Source organism: Pipistrellus hanaki (assembly GCF_964339955.1).
Source record: "Pipistrellus hanaki genome assembly, chromosome: 2".
NCBI classification, from domain to species: Eukaryota; Metazoa; Chordata; class Mammalia; order Chiroptera; family Vespertilionidae; genus Pipistrellus; species Pipistrellus hanaki.
Window position 1 is genome coordinate 120,216,230 of NC_140504.1, and position 19,002 is coordinate 120,235,231.

At 38.9% G+C, this 19,002-nt stretch overlaps 1 protein-coding gene across 2 annotated transcripts in view; it reads right to left on the minus strand.

Moving 5' to 3' along the window:
- MAK (male germ cell associated kinase) overlaps positions 1 to 19,002 on the minus strand; it is a 52,996-nt gene that overhangs the window by 16,979 nt on the left and 17,015 nt on the right. For both annotated transcript variants that reach the window (XM_084872241.1, XM_084872242.1), the window contains exons 7-9: positions 12,686 to 12,857; positions 11,327 to 11,494; positions 5,127 to 5,435 (exon numbers count right to left, since the gene is read on the minus strand). In XM_084872241.1, the coding sequence (XP_084728367.1) occupies positions 5,127 to 5,435; positions 11,327 to 11,494; positions 12,686 to 12,857 (649 nt within the window). The remainder of the gene's footprint in view (positions 1 to 5,126; positions 5,436 to 11,326; positions 11,495 to 12,685; positions 12,858 to 19,002) is intronic.

Below are 19,002 nucleotides of genomic sequence, written 5' to 3' on the forward strand. Positions count from 1 at the left end.
ATATATATATATATATACTGTATATATAAAAGTATTACCAAAAACAGAGGTAGCACATGCTAAAAATACAGCAGGAATTGAGAGAAGGGAGAGATCTCTGTAAACTTGGTTTGGAGACTTGAAGGAGACTTGAAGACTTAGAATTAAAACTGACTCTTCATGATGTGTAATTTGGAAAACTGCCATGTGTTGGCTCTCTCTTTAAGAAGTGACAACTTGCCGAAACTGGTTTGGCTCAATGGATAGAGCGTTGGCTTGGGGACTGAAAGGTCCTGGGTTCGATTCCGGTCAGGGGCATGAACCTTGGTTGCAGGTATATCCCCAGTGGGGGGTGTGCAGGAGGCAGCTTATCAATGACTCTCTCTCTCATCGATATTTCTAACTCTCTATCTCTCTCCTTTCCTCTCTGTACAAAATCAATAAAATATATTTTTTAAAAAAGAATGCTATTAAATGTTTTTTTTTTAAAAAAAAAAAGAAGTGACAACTTGTCAAAGCCTTAGTTTCTTCCTCCTTAAATGGGAACATATAGTATTTATCTAACTTGGTGTTTATTAATTCAATAGTAAACTACATTGAAATTCCCAGGATAGGATCTCACAATAAAACTTTCTAAAGGTTAGGTATTATTGCTGCTATTGTTGTTATTAGTTTGGAAGAGGGCATGTATAAAGTATGGCTTTTTAATAGGAAAGGGCCAGAGTTTGTTCCAGGAAAAAAGGGTAGACTAAGTTTACAGAAGCAGGTGGTTTGTGCTGAAGTAGTGGAGGACAGGGTTGCAAAGACAGATGGATACTACATTATGAAAGGCCTTCAAAGTTTGCCTAAGAAATTGTAGCTACCCTGTGGGTAATAGAGAACAATAGAAAAAAACAAAACAAAACAAACACCCCCACAAAACAATGTGGTAAAGGCAGCATGCTAGAAAAGTCAGGTTCAAATAGGAGGTCTTTAACATTACAGTGGCATGCAGTGACAGGGGCAATAGACTTATAGTGTTTGGAATGCTCAGGAAAGAATACATTTGCTATCAAAAAGGGACAAAAGGTCTGGATTTTATGTCCATCTCAAAAGAGGTCAAAGGACCATGTGGCAGACACTGCTAGTTGCCCACCCAGTAGCCATCCTACCTTCTTCCTTATTAATATTTTGTTCAATGCAGCAATATGCCCAGTTAAAATATCCAAAATTCCAGCCTTCCTTGCAGCTATATGAAGACACGTGACATGAATTAGCTAGTGTAAGTACAAGTCTATTGGGAGGGACTTCCAGGAAAGATAGTTTTAGACTTTGCTAGCATGTACCAATGTTTTTCACTCTTCCACTTCTCGAAGGCAGATGCAACCCTATAGCAGCAACAAACATCTTATGTCCACAGGAATAAATGCTGCCTGCTAAGGGATAGAACAGAAAGACAAAAGCAGTCTGGCCAGTTTTACCAACAGCACCAGTCCTGGCTTGCCCACCACCTGACTTCTTATGAGAGAAAAATAACCACTTATTATTTAAGCCACAATGGTCAGGTTTCTGTCATAGTCACTACATGTAATCCTAATGGACACAGAGAAAGAAAGGCCAGGACACTTTAAAAGTTTGAGCCCGACCATTTCAGAATGGTTTTTCTTTCAATAGAAATAACGCTGTGGTAAAAAAGAAGGAATTCTTACCATTTACAACAGCATGTGTTACTGGAGAGCATTATGCTAAGCAAAATAAGCCAGTCAGAGAAAGATAAATATCACATGATCTCACTCATTTATGGAAAATAATGAACACCATAAACTGATGAACAAAAACAGATCCAGAGACAGAGAAGCATCTTTCAGACTGTCAAACCTCAGAGGGAAGGTAGGGGAGGATGGGGGTAAGGGGAGAGGTCAACCGAAGGACTGGTATGCATGCATATGAGCCTAAACAATGGACACAGAAAACAGGGGAGTAAGGCATGAGTGGGGAGGGATGGGGGGCAATGGGGAGATAAGGACACATATGTAATACCTTAATAATAATAATAGTAGTAGTAATAATAATAATAATAATAGAATTAGGAAGAAGACCTGGCTTGGACAGACAATGAGTTGGTTTTATTAAAATTTACTTGGGGTTGTCTGAGGACACGTAAACTAAAAAATCCAAAAGGCAATTGAAAAGTAGGGAATTTGGAAGCAAGGTCAGCAAATACACCTGTGCTGGGAGTAAGAAGATGCTTAAAGGATGGATATGCTATTACTTGAAGTGATGGAGTCACAGTGATGGAGGATGACAAAAAGTGTTATTTGCCAGATTCTATTACATCATTGTTTTCTTTGTCAGGGAGCATGTGCTCCAGACTAAGGAGAATAAAAAGATTTAAAGCCTCAGATGAGTAGAGTTAATCAAAGGTTATACTTAGCTGAGTTTAAGACTTTTATTTCAGCTGAATTGATTTTAGGGAGCTGGTGTTGTATGTTGCTAAACAAGGTATTCTTATAATTTACAAAAGAGTTTATGAAGTAGTCTTGTGTGTCTGCAAAAACTGGAAAGGGGCAATATAAATCATTTTTGTAAAGTAGAGGGTGGATTTTTACAAACTGCATATTAATGAGGTTGTTATAGGATGAGAGAAAAGGTTCTAAAATTTGTTATAAAGGGAAAGTTTTTGAGCACAGAGTAAAAAAAGTGGTAGATCATATAGGCCTCCATGTAGTCTACATGGACTTAGCAGAGCAAGTGATGGTATTTCATGCTATCAACAAAATGAAGGAATGAAAAGACAACAAATGTGCATCAGTACTGTTGTGGACTGATTGTTTACTTCCCCCCCAAATTTATATATTGAAATTTATATGTCCCCCAACTTTATACGTATGTTGAAATCAATATGTTCCTCCAAAAGTTATGCTCCATTGTGATGTATTTGTAGATGGGGACTTTAGGAGGTACGTAGGGATTATATATGAGGCCATGAAGATGAGGCCCTTGTGATAGGATTAGTGCCTTTATAAGAAGAGATATTAGCCCTAGTTTGGTTTAGTGGATAGAGTGCTGACCAGTGGACTGAAGGGTTGCTGGTTCGATTCCTGTCCAGGGCACATACCTGGGTTGCAGGCCCAATCTCCAGTAGGGGGCGTGCAGGAGGCAGCTGTTCAATGTTTCTCTCTCATCATTGATGTTTCTATCTCTCTCCCCCTCTCCCTTCCTCTCTGAAATCAATAAAAAAATATATTTTAAAGTATTTTTTTTTTTTAAAGAGACATTAGAGAGCTTGCTTTCTCTCTACCACATAAGGGTAAGGCAAGAAGTACTGTCTATGAACCAGGAAGAGGGTTCTCACCAGAAATCATATTGGTTTCCTTAATAATTGACTTCCCAAATTCCAGATCTGTGAGAAAATAAATTTCTGTTGTTTAAGCCACCCAGACTACGGTATTTTGTTATGGCAGCCCTAGCAGAATGAGTACTTAATTCAATAATCAGACTACGAATACTGCTTAATGGATCAGTGTCATCTAGAAGAAGGTTCGAGTGGTCTGCCCAAAGGCTCATTGTTCGTCATAAAGGTAAAGAAGAAAAATAAATGAACAACTAAATCAATCCATAGCTGGTGACAAGGTGGATAGAATGGTTAAACAAAGAAGATAAAATAAGGGTTTAAGAACACTTATTAGAAATTTGAGAGGTAAAAATAAGATATTGTTATTTTTTGAATCCTAGAGATCAAGTACACAAGAAAGGTACAGAATATGTGATTTAGCACTTGTGAAAAATAATCTTAGGAATTTTAGTTGATAAAATGCTCAATCCCAAATCTGGAACTTATTAGCTATCTAAAAATTTAGGATGAGGTTATTGGTTACTTTAACTTAGTGAATGCATGCTGGGGGGTGCCTAGCAGAGTGCATGACACTTAGTAGTTACTCAATAAATATCAACTTCCTTTTCTTGTCTTTCCCTATGAATTAACATTTGATGTTCATTCCAAGAAAAATAAACAAAAACAGAAATGTAATCCTTAGTGGCACAAGTGAACATATGGCTCAGGAATGTTGGAAGTGATTCACCCTGATTTTCCCTCCTTACCTGCTGCCTGCCTCTAGTTCTGGCAGCCTCATTTTACATGGGAAGTAGGTGGTGAAGGACCCAAAGGCTCCTTCATACACAGGAACCAAAGGTTACTCAGCCACTGGTGAACAATGTCCTATGTAGAGTATGTGAGGGAACGGGGGATGCTTCTAGAGAAAAGGGCAGATAATGAAGGGCTATTTTCAAACATCCGAAGGGCTGCCTTCTAGAAGAGTGCTTAACCTTTGTTAAAAGCTACAGAAAACCAGATTTTAGCTCAGTATGAAGAACTTTCTTAGAAAGTATGGCTTCCTCAAGACTTTGGTGGTTGCTCAAAAATAGTGTGGACATACAATCACTCATCAGATATTTGTTGAGAATTTACCATGTGCCAGTCCCCATTTTGGTTTTTGGGTCTGTATTGATAAATAAAACAAAGATCCCTGACTTTATGAAGTTTAAATTCTTATAGGAAGAGCAAGAAAATAAACAATACATATAAGAAACAAGTAATCAATAGTATGTTAGAATATTGTTGCTGCTATTGGGGGCAGGGCTTACTTATATCAGGCCCGCAGGACTGGATAAGGAATTAGACACTGTTCTTTAAGATCTCTTTCAGTCCTAAATCCGCAAATACAATGCATTTGGGAGTATAGCATACATCTTGTGAAGACAGTTAAAATATATGGCACCTGACAAGCTCCCTGAAATGAACAAAAGAAGTGGAAGAGGAAGTTTTATATTATGCCTGACATTTTAAAAAAAACTCATTCTCTTCATGTTCATCAACATTTAAAAACAGTTTAAGATTACTGTTAAAATCCTTATCAGCTCTATTTTGTCCCAGAGTTCTTGTGCATTTAAGTAACTTAAAAAAAGTCTGTGGCATACAAACTTTATTGTGTTCATTCTGAGGTTTTCTTTTTAGAATTTTATCTCCAGCCAAGCTCTTGACAGAGAAAGTAGAGGCTTTAACACAGAATAATCTTTTATATCTCCCCTGACATTTTCAGGAATGCATAGAAATGAAATCCTAATGAACTAGCCGAACTATTGCATCTCAAGCACTATAGGCTACTTACGGTTGGCATGTTCCTGACAATACTTGGAAACAGTGTTTGAGGCTGTTTCTGCTGGCCTTGCTGCTTTGGCGCTCGCTGGACACTCATGTTCTGTGGCGGCTGGATGGACTGCAGTGGCTGGTGGTTTTTTGACTGGGGCTGTCCAGCAGTCTGATCATTTATGTCTGGCGGAGGCGTAGGTTCTAGATCAATTAAAGGTGGCTTCGATTCTAGTGGCTGTATCTGCTTATGTAAAGGCTGTTTTGATTCCAGATGGTGTGAGGAAGGGCCTAATACCTGACCAACTTGAAAATACGGGTGTTTCAACGCCTATAAAAAGCATGGAAATAACAAATGGAAAATGGTTTTACTTAAATTTAATGCATACAAACTGCTGTTTGACCTTGGGCTAGGCATATATCACTAGCCTAGATAGGTTTCAAAAATTTAGAGCATCTGATTTCTCCCATGTGATGACTTTAAAAAGATAACCAGGAAAAAATGATGTGAAAAATAAATTTCTCAAGAGAAATAAAGCACAAGTTAGTAGAAAGAAGGTAAAACTCACTTGTAATTTTAACATCAAGGCAAAGCAACTATTCTATTTAAGATTTTATATGAAAACAAAATCTAGCTTATAAGCACTGGTTAAATTTAATGTGACCAATTCAAACTAAAATGCTAGATACTGATAATGGTTTAGAGCCCATCCTAGGGCACTAAGAAATGAGTTAGAAAACCTATGTAAATTATTTAAAACTAGAGGCCTGGTACACAAAATTCGTGCACTTGGTGGGTGTTGGTGGGGTTCCTTCAGCCTGGCCTGTGCCCTCTTGCAGTCTGGGAGCCCTCAGGAGATGTTCAACTTACAGCTTAGGCCGGCTCCCTGTGCTGCTGCAGAGGCAGGAGAAGCTCCCACTACCGCCCCTGAGCTTGCCAGCCATGAGCCAGGCTCAGGGCTTCTGGCTGAGCAGTGCTCCCCCTGTGGGAGTGCACTGACCACCAGGGGGCAGCTCCTGCATTGAACGTCTGCCCCCTGGTGGTCAGTATGCATCATAGTGACCTATGATTTTGCAGTTCGGTTGATTTGCATGCTAGAATTTTATTATAAAGGATGATTAACTATAATATATATAAAATTCAGGGCTACTCTTAGCCTAAGTATAATAATATATTTACTAGCAATAAAAAATTCTAAGAAAGATTATAAATGCATACATGTTAAAGCTTATGTATCAATACATTGGCAAAGAGATGATATTTATTGAAAGAAAATATAAAACTACTAATAAAAACGATCAAGGTTTGGGTTTTCACTAGCTCAGTCATCTAACTGCTGCTATTAGATGGGTTGGAAGTGTGTGACCTGGTGACCATCTGGGTGATAATCTAGAGCAGTACCTCTCACCTGTGGGTGATTTTGCCCCCCAGGAGACATCTGGCAATGTCTGGAGACATTTTTTTTTTTTTTTTAAAGGTAATACATGTCACAAATTTTTTTAAAATATATTTTTATTGATTTTTCACAGAGATGAAGAGAGAGGGATAGAAAGTTAGAAACATCGATGAGAGAGAATCATCGATCAGCTGCCTCTTGCACATCCCCTACTGGGGATGTGCCTGCAACCAAGGTACATGCCCTTGCCCGGAATCGAACCCGGGACCTTTCAGTCCGCAGGCCGACGCTCTATCCACTAAGCCAAACCGGTCCCGGCTGGAGACATTTTTTATTGTCATAACATGGGGGGTAGGAAATGCTACTCATATCTGGGCATGCTGCCACGAATGTGCTTAACATCCTGCATGAACACAAGAGTCCCCACAGCAAAGTTATCTGGTCAGGACTGTCATTGCTGAGGTTGATGAAACTTGGTCTAGACAAGCAGTTGTCAACTGGTGGTTCGTGAATCTCTGGTGGTTCATGAGGTCTGAAAGGTTGGCGACCGCTGGTCTAGACGATGTCTAAGCCTTCTGTGCAGCTCAGCTATGGATGCTGATCCTCATATCAGTGTCATACGCCAGGATGAAGGAGGTAAGTGCCAAGTTCTGCTGAGTTTCTATTTGGGGACAGTAGGGAGCCTCCATAAGATAGTCAAGCTGTTTTCCTGCACTTCCTACCCTATGTGAGCAAAACCCTAACCCAGAGTTAACTTCTCGGGTGTGTAAAGGGAGGAGACAGCTCTCTAAATGGGCCCTATATCCCATAACTTAATCCTTCACTAACTGGGTCTCCTTACTTACACTAAAAAGCAGGCCTATGAAATAGTGAACAAGAAAATGGTTAGGAGTAGGGAGGAATATTTTGGCAGGGGTGAAAAGAGTTATTAAGATGTCTCTTGCCCTAACCTGTTTGGCTCAGTGGATAGAGCGTTGGCCTGCAGATTGAAGGGTCCCAGGTTGGATTCCGGACAAGGGCATGTACCTTGGTTGTGGGCACATCACCAATAGGGGGTGTACAGGAGGCAGCTGATTGATGTTTCTCTTATCGATGTTTCTAACTCTCTCTCTCTCTCCCTTCCTCTCTGTAAAAAAATCAAATATATATATATATATATAGATGTCCCTTACCGCAACTGATATATGTGTCAATTATACTAACATTGCTAAGTGGAACTCAAGAAATATAGATAATTTGAGTACCTGAGATACAGAAGGTACTCAAATTCTGAATTAAGTCAGATTAATTATTGCACTAAACCCTCAATTTTGTAGACCTCAATTAATGAACTTTGAATTTAACGGACTAAATTTTCAGTTTATATGCCATATGTGCAAATTAATACCGTTAATTTTAAAATGCTTTTAACCAAGATTTGCTTATAATTAATTTTACAGGTTATTTTTTGTTATTAATTTAATTATTTTTAACCATTTTATAGGCCATATGTTGGAAAACACTATAGTAATTTCACCAACATAAATAAATATTACATATCTACAATTATAGTTCACATATTTAAATCCTAGAATCACCCCTCGTAAAAATGTTCCGAGAATGATTAGCACGTGATCACAAAGCATCATGAGCAGCCATTGGTTCTGTTGTCACATGGTCTAACTTTCTGCAGCAGTTGTAATTCTCTCAGGCTGATGTTCATGTGTTTTAAGTCACACCCCAGACCCCAGCAGTGTGCATTTGTTTACTCTGTGACTGGTAACTGCATGTATTTATAGACCTATTCAGTATAAATTTAAAATTACTGTAATACACATATAAAACTTTTCTGTGAAATTAAAACTTTTCATACTTAAATTTCACTACACAAATGTGTCTACATAAGTAAAAACAGGTTAACTAATTTGTCAATTTTTTAACATATACATTTGGAAAACCTACTTTATTATATTATTAGAGGCCCAGTGCACAAAAATTTGTGCATGGGTGGGGTCCCTACGCCTGGCCAGTGATCAAGGACTATCGAGACAATCTCACCCAGTCCCATTGGGTGGGGCTGCTGGGCTGCCAGTCAGAACCTGGGGGCCTGCCAGCTGCCAGACAGGGACTGCTGGACAGGACTGGAGGGATTGGGGGAGGGACCGTGGGAGGTTTGCTGGCGGGGGGAGGGACTGGGGGAGGTTGGCTATGGGAGCGCACTGACCACCAGGGGGCAGCTCTTGCATTGAGCATCTGCCCCCTGGTGGTCAGTGTATGTCATAGCAAGCAGTTGAGTGGCCTTAGCATATCATTACCATATTACACTTTGGTTGAATGGATGACCAGATGACCAGACACTTAGCATATTAGGCTTTTATTATATAGGATGGATTTTTCAGCTTTAACGTACAACTCCTTGCCTAAATTAGTTCCTCATATTGAGGTTTTACTATATGTCAATACTCCTAAATTAAGAATGCTTATTTTGGAGCTAGAACATTTATGAATGTGTTTTGTAAGTTCAAAGCTTCATCTCTAACAACTTTTCATCTTTAAGATACCAGCTACCCTTCTTCAAGAGAATCTTTTTAAAAATTAATTTCTTTTTCCCTGTTTATTAAGTGAATATTTGACCATTGCATTGTATAAGAAATGTACAGAAATTTGTCAAAAAGAAATTAAAACCATCTCTCATGCCAATACCAAGAGAAAACTACTGCTCACATTTGGATGTTTTTCTGAGCAGTATTTTTTTAAATTATATAACATATACATTTAAAAAATAAATCATATTATACATACAATGTAACTTACTTTTACGCTTAATACTTGAGAATTCTCTGAAATGGTTGCTTTCTTTTAAAAATTTCATTTTTAATGGTGGCATCATAATTCATAAGAATGTATATACTTTGAATGTTCCCCTAGAAACATTTAGATTTATACTTCCAATGGATAGTTTTAAATTAGCTTTGAATATCTACGAGCATAGTCTTTATCAAACTTTCTGGTTGTTTTTTAAGGTTCTTTATATACACTGCAAAATTGCTTTCCATTAGTACTTAAAGAAATAGCCTTTAAATTATTTTTATTTTTTGTTAATTTGATAGGTAAAAAATAGTACTTAATTTTCATTTGCAATTTATGATAGTGAACAAGGGTTGCACCTTAAAAAATATTTTTGGAATTTAAATTTCTTTTTCTGTGATTTTTTTTCATGTCTCATGCCCACTTTTTTTTTTTTTTTTTTTTTCCTTAAACATACTTTCATTGATTTCAGAGAGAAAAGGAGAGGGAGAAACATCGATAATGAGAATCATCATTGGGCTGCCTTCTGCACGTCCCCTACTGGGGATAGAGCCCACAACCTGGGCATGTGCCTTGACCAGGAATCGAACTGGTGACCTCTTGGTTCCTGGGTCAGTTGATGCTCAACTGCTGAGCCCCACTCAGCTGGGTCCTAATTTTTTTTTTTTTATAAGTAAATTTTAAGGACTTTTATTATAAAAATAATAAATGTTTAGAAACCTAAGTACACTATTATGTTTGTTAAAAATAATAGTTTGCCTTTCAATTTTAAGTTATATAAGAGAAAATTCTGAGATTTCCCTTTCTTTTATTACTTTTATACCTATATCTTTCTTATCTTGAAATCAAATATTCACCCATACTTCCTTTAGTTCTTAATAGTTTAGTTACCCCCTCCATTATGTAAACCTGTGATTTACTTGTAAAGGATGGTAAAAAGTAAAACCTAAATTTACTTTTCCCCTAAGAGTTAACTGTTTGTTGTATCAGTAACACTCACTGAACAGTCCCCCGTCTTCCTTCCCCCCTCCAATTTGTGATGCCATGTTTACCTTACACTGACTTACAGTCTTTGCGTCTCTGAGCTATTGTCAATTTTCATGCTAGTACCCTCACTGTTATCATTATCATCACTTTAGATTATTTTATATTTGATAGGGCAAGCTGTCCACTCCTACCACCAGCTTCCAATTATTTATAATTCTAAAGTATAAATTAAAGCCCATGTTTTTAATTTAAAACCACGGTGTTTTAAAAACCATGAAATTTGACATATAATACAATACATGCCATCCTCGGGTTATGTTGGACTCGACATGTGTCATTTTGGGGGAGAAAATGTTCCGTCATTTCAACTTATGTACATATGTGCTTTATGTTTTTTATTATTTATTTACCACAAGTAAAGGTCAGGAATTGTTATCTTTCTTTTAATTTTTTTTTACTGTTTCACTTCATTACTGCTGTGTATGTGCTCCATGTGAGTGACGCAGGTGCTTATGTAGGTGGGTTCCCACTTATGGCGAAAATCGCGTTACATTGCACCAAAGGAATGGATCTCCGACGTAATCCTGAGGACCTACTGTATAAGGTGTAGTTACAAAGGAGCCAAGCATGAGTGCCATATGCTGCTCTCTTGTGGGAGAGTGAACAAGAATCCACCTCAAAGGTAAGCATTGGAAAGTTAATTACATCCCATGACTAGAGAGATGCATTTTTACTACCATGACTAGTTTCTTCCAAACTAGCCTGTCACATATCTGAATTTTTATCTTCAGAGATTTATTCCTTCCAGCCTTAACTTCACAGTGCTGTACTTTTGAACCACAAAACACATAAAATCACTAGCTATTTTTGCAATTTTCCCAAGGATTTTAGATGCCTAGAGATTAAATATATATATATATATATACTGGGTGCCTTAAGGTGTTAGGGCTTAATTCTTTTCGTAAACCCTGGTTGAGAATAGAAAGAAAATATACCTGATATTGTAAATTTTCAACATTTAACAAAAATATACCAGGGAGATTCATTTTACCTGGCTTGCTGTTGGTCGTTTTTTTGGATCCCAATTCAACATTTCAGTCATAAGCTGAATAGCTTCATTACTGGCATTGGGAATAAGAGTTTTTAAGTTTATAGGAACACACTGGGGAAAACGGAAATTCATCGAGGATGCGAGTTGATACCCTTCTGGCCAGTCACTCTGTTTAAGAAATATGTAAGTTGCAGGGAGAGCAAAAAAAAAATTAGCAATCACTTTAAAAACATAGTAATAATACACAAATCACATGTGAAAATTTCAATGTTGATTCATATAAATAAGTATGAGAATGAAATACCAGGCCAAATATACAATTCAGTGCTACAAACAATATATTAAAAACATTGAACTGAGAGTTAGGGAAAAATGAGAAGAACTTTTATAAATTTCAAAATATTAAACTCTTATCCCTAAGTATTTGGATGATGATGATGATGATACCCTAGGACTTTAAACAAATAAGGACACCTGCTTTACAAAGAGTCTGATTATGACAAATATCCTCATTATATGTTACATTTTGCATCCAATGTTAAAAATTTCACATAGCTGGGAAATAGCAGTTATCTTTTAAAATAGCTACTATTAGCCATAAGGCACACACTAATTGAATTAGGCTATAATTATGTATACTTAAACTTACTAAGTATATCCCAGAAAGTAAGATCTAGCTTAAGGAAATAATTAATTGAAGAATATTCAGTTCAGCCCAGCCAGGGTGGCTCAGCAGTTGAGCATCGACCCAGGAACCAAGGAATCACTGGTTCGATTCTCAGTCAGGGCACATGCCCAAGTTGCAGGCTACATCCCCAGTAGAGGGCATGCAGGAGGCAGCCAGTGGATGATGTTTCTCATAATGTTTCTCTCTCTATCCCACTCCCTTCTTCTCTCTAGAAAAAAAATCAATAAAAATACATTAAAAAAAAAAAGTATTGAGTCAAGAGATCAGATGTCCATGGCAGAGGTATATAAAAGGAAACAAGAAAATGTTAAAAGAAAATAAGATCCAGGACACCTGGGGTAATGGACATTCACAAAGCAAGTAAGAAAGTTTATAAGCAAGAATGTCTATGTAATTATCAGTTGATCATCAACCCAAAGTTAAATATAAAGAATTCTAAATATAGAGTATTTTCCCTTTGGTTCTTAAACAAATGTAAGCACCTTTTTTCTTCAGTCTGGTGAGATTCTTGCTTTTTATCGTCCTCATACCATCCCAATTTAAGAAAAATTAAGAATTACAAGAAAATTAACCATTAAATTCTAAGCTACCAGAAAATGAAAATATCAGGCAGCTAGGTAAAGGTTATAAATAATCAAAAATTATAACAATTTAAGGACAAGAGTACTTACTTTTTTTGGAGTCCCTAAAACTTGGCAAATTTTAAATATTTCATCAACCTCACTTGTCCCTGGGAAAAGTGGTCTTAATGTATATAGTTCAGCCATTATACTCCCAACAGCCCACACATCAATGGGAGAGCTATAAACTGAAGATCTTAATAAAACTTCAGGAGCACGGTACCTGTGAAAATAGAAAACAAAATGAAACAGACTATTTTGATTGTGGTTTCAAAGCTGGAGTGGCAGTAGGATTCTACTCTGTTTGGTCAAGCTTTTCAGTCACAGAACAAGTATTAAGTGCCTTCTGCGCATCAGGCACTTGCACAATGTGCTGGGGTTAAATTGGACATCACATGTTTTCCCAGACCACAAAAATCAGTAGGGCTGGAGACTAATATAAATGAATTATCCAAATAGTCTATGATAGAAACTCAAATGAAAAAATATGGAAATGCAGTATATAATACATTAAGAAAAAGAGGTGGGAGCTCTGAATGGAAGCAGATATATGTCCCGGCCTGCGGGACAACAACGGGGGCCGCAGGAACCACCTAAGAGAATGAGGCAAACAAGGAACGCGAAAGAATGGGAGCAAGACAAGGTTCTGATCAAGCTCCGATTTTTATTCTCTGAAATGGCTGTATTTATACAGCAGAAACAAAGGGGGGCAGGGTTGCCCAAGCAGGGGGGTCTTTGGTAACTGGCAACACAGGATTGGCTAACTGCCAGGGGCAGTGTGACATTCCAAGGTGCAACATTCCAAGGCTGGGCTATCTAGGGGGGAGGATCAGGAAGGGGAAGTGGCAGGAAGATGCTAAGCAGGAAGATGTTAAGCTGCAGGTTATCTTATCTTCTGGCCAAGCCCTCAGGGCACCGCATAACTTCTGCTAGAAGGAACTTAATTCTATTTCCTTAAGACTGAGTTGCCTGCCTCAACTCTGCTGGCTCCCAACAGATATATTCTGAATGGCTACAATTGCATAATTTTACAAAGCATTATATCTGTGATATAACCCTATGAAAAATAAAAAAACAAAATATTAACAAAGATTATTCCTGAATAGTGATTTTATTTTATTTATTTATTTATTTATTTATTTATTTATTTATTTTTGCTTATCAGTTTGGAAGTCCTGATTCCCTCAGCTGACTCAATTTCCTCAATTGACAATATTTTTAATAAATAAAAATACTTTATAAGAGTAAAAGTTCCTGGTGGAGGACAGTCTTAATTCTAACTCTTTTTCAGCATTGAAATGTGTAAATATTTCAGCCTAAAAGTTTTGCAGTATTGCCTTTTGCTTCCATTCAGAGTATCTTTGACAACTTTACTGAGCTACAAGTCATATAATATACAACCCATCTGTTTAAAAGAATGTGATTCAATGAATTTAGGTATATGCACAGATTTGTGTATCATCAGGAACAATCAATTATTTTCATTATCCTAAAAAGAACTCTCCAATATTCCCTATGCTGCCAGCACTAATTTATTTTCTGTCTCTATAGATTTACCTATTGTGGACATTTCATAGCAATAGAACTATACACTCGCTAGTCCTTTGTGACTGGCTTCTTTCAGTTAACATGTTTTCAGGGTTCATCCATATGGTAGTATGTATCAGTTCTTTTTCCTTTTGAATTTATATATATAAAAATCAAGCGACCAAAATGCTGGAACGACCAGTACGACCCAACCCGTCACTATGATGTACACTGCAGTGGCCAACCGGCCCAATCAGGGTCCCGATCAACCCCCCAACCCCAATTGGGAGCAGGGCCAGCCAGGCCCTGATCGGCCCCCATGGAGGCGAACTGGCTGGACCTCACCAGTGCATGAATTCATGCACTGGGCCCTAGGACTGAATAATAATCTGGATTGGTGACTACACAATACAGTGTACAGATGATGTGTTGTAGAACTGTGCACCTGAAACCAGTCACCCTAACAAATTAAAAAGTTAATTAAGACTGTATTCTACTAAGTAAACATATAAATAAATGCCTAATAATAGTCCATTGTATGGACATATCCCGTTTTGTTTATACATTCATCAGCTGTTTTGATTATTGTTGCTGTTTTAATTATCATTGCTCTGTAGTATAATTTAAAGTCAGGAAGTGTGATAACTCCAGCTTTGTTCTTTTTTTCCTCAGGATTACTTTGGCTATTCAGAGTCTTTGTTGGTTCTATACAAATCTGTTAATTTTTTGTTCTATTTCTTTGAAAAAATGTCATTGGAATTGTGATGGGGTTTACATTAAATATGCATATTGCTTTGGGTAATATGAACATTTTATGTTGATTCTTGCAATCCACAAACACAAAATATCTTTGCATTTCATTGTCTTTTAAAATTTTATTTCAAAATGCTTTGCAGTTTCCAGTATATAAGCCCTTCACATCCCTTATGTTTATTCCTAGGTATTTTATTCTTTTTGTTGCAATTGCAAAAGAAATTCAAAAAAAATTTTTCCCCCTGAAATTTCATTTTTAGTATATAGGAATGTAGTGGATTTTTGTACATTGGTTTTGTATACCTGAAACTTTACTGTATTTATTTATTGTTTCTAATAGTTTTTTTTTTTTTTCCCCCCTCTGGAGTCTTCTATATAAAGAATTTGACCCCAAAGGCAAGGAAAGTAAAAGCAAAAATAAATGAATGAGACTATATTAAAATAAAAAAGCTTCTGTACCACAAAAGAAACTGACAACAAAATAAAAAGGCAACCAACCAAATGGGAGAAGACATTTGCAAACAACAGCTCCGACAAGGGGATAATATCCAAAATATATGGAGAACTCATACAACTCAATACTAAACAATCCAATTTAAAAATGGGCAGCCCAGCCGAAACCGGTTTGGCTCAGTGGTAGAGCGTCGGTCTGCGACTGAAAGGTCCCGGGTTTGATTCCGGTCAAGGGCATGTACCTTGGTTGCGGGCACATCCCAGTGGGGGGTGTGCAAGAGGCAGCTGGTCGATGTTTCTCTCTCATCGACATTTCTAGCTCTCTATCCCCCTCTCTTCCTCTCTGTAAGAAATCAATAAAATATAAAAAAAAAAAAAAAAAATGGGCAGCCCAGCTGGTAGGGCTCAGTAGTTGAGCGTCAACCTATGAACCAGGAGGCCACAGTTCAACTTCCAGTCAGGGCACATGACTGAGCTGCAGGCTTGATCCCCAGTGGGGGCATGCAGGAGACAGCTGATCAGTGATTCTCTCTCATCATTGATGTTTCTATCTGCATCTCCCTCTCTGAAATCAATACAAATATATTTAAATAATAAAATAAAAATGGCCATAGGACCTGAGTAGACACTTCTGCCAAGAAAACATACAAATGACGAAACAGATATATGAAAAACTGCTCAACTTCACTAGCAATTAGGGGAATGCAAATCAAAACTACAACGAGATACAGCCTTGCACTTTTTAGAATGGTTATCAACAAAACAAGTAATAACAAGTGTGAAGAGGTTATGGGGAAAAAAGAAACCCTCATTCACTGCTGGTGGAGCTGTAAACTTGTACAGTCACTATGAAAAACAGTATGAAAGTTCCTCAAAATAGAGTTAAGAAGAGAGTTAACATATGACCCAGCAACCCTTCTTTTCTGTATCTACCTGAAAATTTTGAAAACATTTATTCACAAAGACATATGCACCCCTATGTTCATTGCAACATTATTCACAATAGCCAAAACATGGAAACAACTTTGCTAAATGATTGAGTAAAGAAGACATGATATATACAATGGAATACTTATCCCTAAAAAAGATGAAACACTGCCATTTGTGATAACATGGATGAATCTTGAGAGTATCATGCTAAGCAAAATAAGTGAGAGAAAAAATTAAGAACCATATTATCACTCACATGAGGGATAGAAAACAAAACAACAAATGAAGAAATAAGAAAAACAAACAAAAACTCATAGACACAGACAATAATATGGTGGTTAGGGAAGGGGGTGGGGGAGTAGTAAAGGGTAAAGAAGGACAAATATGAGGTAATGGAAGATTTAACTATGGGTGGTGGGCATACAATGCAAGATGAAGATAATGTATCACAGAAACCTACATAATCTTATTAACCAATGTTACTCCAATGTCCTATTTGATAAAAGGCTAATAGGCAAATCGACCAAACGGCTGAACAACTGGTCGCTATGACACGCACTGACCATCGGGAGGCAGATGCTCAATGCAGGAGCTGCCTCCGGGTGGTCAGTGCACTCCCGCAGGAGTGGCACTGCTCAGCCAGAAGCCAGGTGCAGTGGCAGTGGTGGGAGCCTCTCCCTCCTCTGCAGCAGCACTAAGGATATCCAACTGATGGCAGGGAGCAGGCCTAAGCCATCAGTCGGACATCACCCAGACTGCAAGAGGGTGCAGGCCAGGCTGAGGGACCTCCTCCACAACCTGAGTGTACAAATTTTGTCCACCAGGCCTCTAGTATTAATAAAGAGAAAAGGAAAACAGGCATTGGCTGAGACTGTCCTGGGCCAACAGGAACAAATGGTTACTCTATCTAGCTCAGTCTTCTGACCTCTTCTTTTCTCTAACTACATTTTCCCCCTTAGTGACTTCATTCAATCTTGTGCTTTTTAACACTGAGGTCTTCTAACTTTACATCTTCATCCCAGCTCTCTCTCCTAAACTACAGATCACAGATCCAGCTATCTACTTTGACATCTCCCCATTTGTCTCATATACATTCACTCACCCAAAATTGAACTGTGCTTTCTCCACCTCCCTCACCATTACCTAGCATTCCCTATCTCAATTAGTCCTAATTCCATCATTCCAGTTATTCAGGGGGAAAACTTGGAGTCTTAAATCCCTTATATTATAGCCCCACATTTTATTTAACAGGAACTCATGTTTGCTCTACTTTAAAAACATACCCAGCAGCCTACACCTCTCACTACCTCCACAGCCACCAGATCTAAGTCACTATCATTTCTTTCTCAAATTATTAGAACAGTTTCCCTGCTTCTGTCCTTGCTTCTCTATAATCTATTTTCATTATTATTATTATTATTATTATATCCTCAGCTGAAGGTATTTTTCCATTTGTTTTTAGCAAGAGTAGAAGGGAGACGCAGTATAAACTAGAGGCCTGGTGCAAAAACTTGTGCATGGAGGGGGAGAGGGGCTCAGTCCTGCCTGCACCCTCTCCAATCCGGGACCCCTTGGGGAATGTCTGACGGCTGGTTTGTGCCCGCACTTTTAACAGATGACAGCTCCATTGTTGTTTCTTTCTTTTCATGCTTAAACCCATTGGAATTAGTAGGTATTCAAAGTGTGTATACATTTTTTGGGGAACACCCTGTATATATCTAGTCAGCGGTAAAAGGAACGAACGGCAGATTTGGAATCCCCAGACAGAGAACCTCACTCACTCCCTCCATGTCTCCCCACTCTGCTTTCCACCTTCATGGGCAGCAGGAAAATCAATGTTTTCTCTCATTAACTCGGAAAAGCACGTCCTGTCACTCGCTGCCCAGCAGGAGTGTGCTAGGCCCTGAGTGAGCAAGGCTCAACCAGGGCAGCCTTCGCTCATGGGTGCTGGCACCCAAAGTGCACATTCCTCCTCTGCAGTCGCCCCACTCTCCCACCGTTTCACTGAGAGGATGGAACTCCTCGCCTCCTCTGGGTTCCCAATCTTGAACGCTGACTGGCCTAAGGCACCTCAGCGAGGGCCACCGCCCGCACCCACCATGTGTGTCTGTCAGCACCTGCTCCCGCCTCAGCACCTGCATTAGCCCACAAAGGTGATCTCGTCGCCGCACTGTCCTCCGTGGGAACAGGGCACCTCCACTTCTCATCTCACAGGCGCCCACCCTCAGCACCCAGGACACCCAGACACTCTCCAAAGGATGTGGGTGTGCTGGAGGGGACATGCGTATGTCTTGTGGGGATATAAACATGCTGGGGTTAAAGGAAGTGTGGCAGATGGGCGGGCAGGGGGGTGGGGGGGAGGGAGAACTTGCACATGCCATGGTCTGGGACTGTTGCAAGCTCGAGTAGGTGACAGAGCACTGGGGGACATTCACATGCCAGGGGGGATGAGAGGATGCAACAGAGGCCTGTGGCTGCGCAGATCCTCAAACCCCCATGGCATGGCCAGGACGTCAATCTGGCCTGCCACAGTGGCTCCCTGCAATCATGCACTTTCTGGGCAAGGAGGCGGGACTTGCACAGCCATTCCTTGGTGATGATGGCCTGCAGGCACTACTTCAGCTCAGCCAGCAGGCTCTGCTTGGTGTGCTCATGGCTGTGGCTGCCATGTGGGGAGTACAGGCCACCCTCTGCCAGCCTGCCTC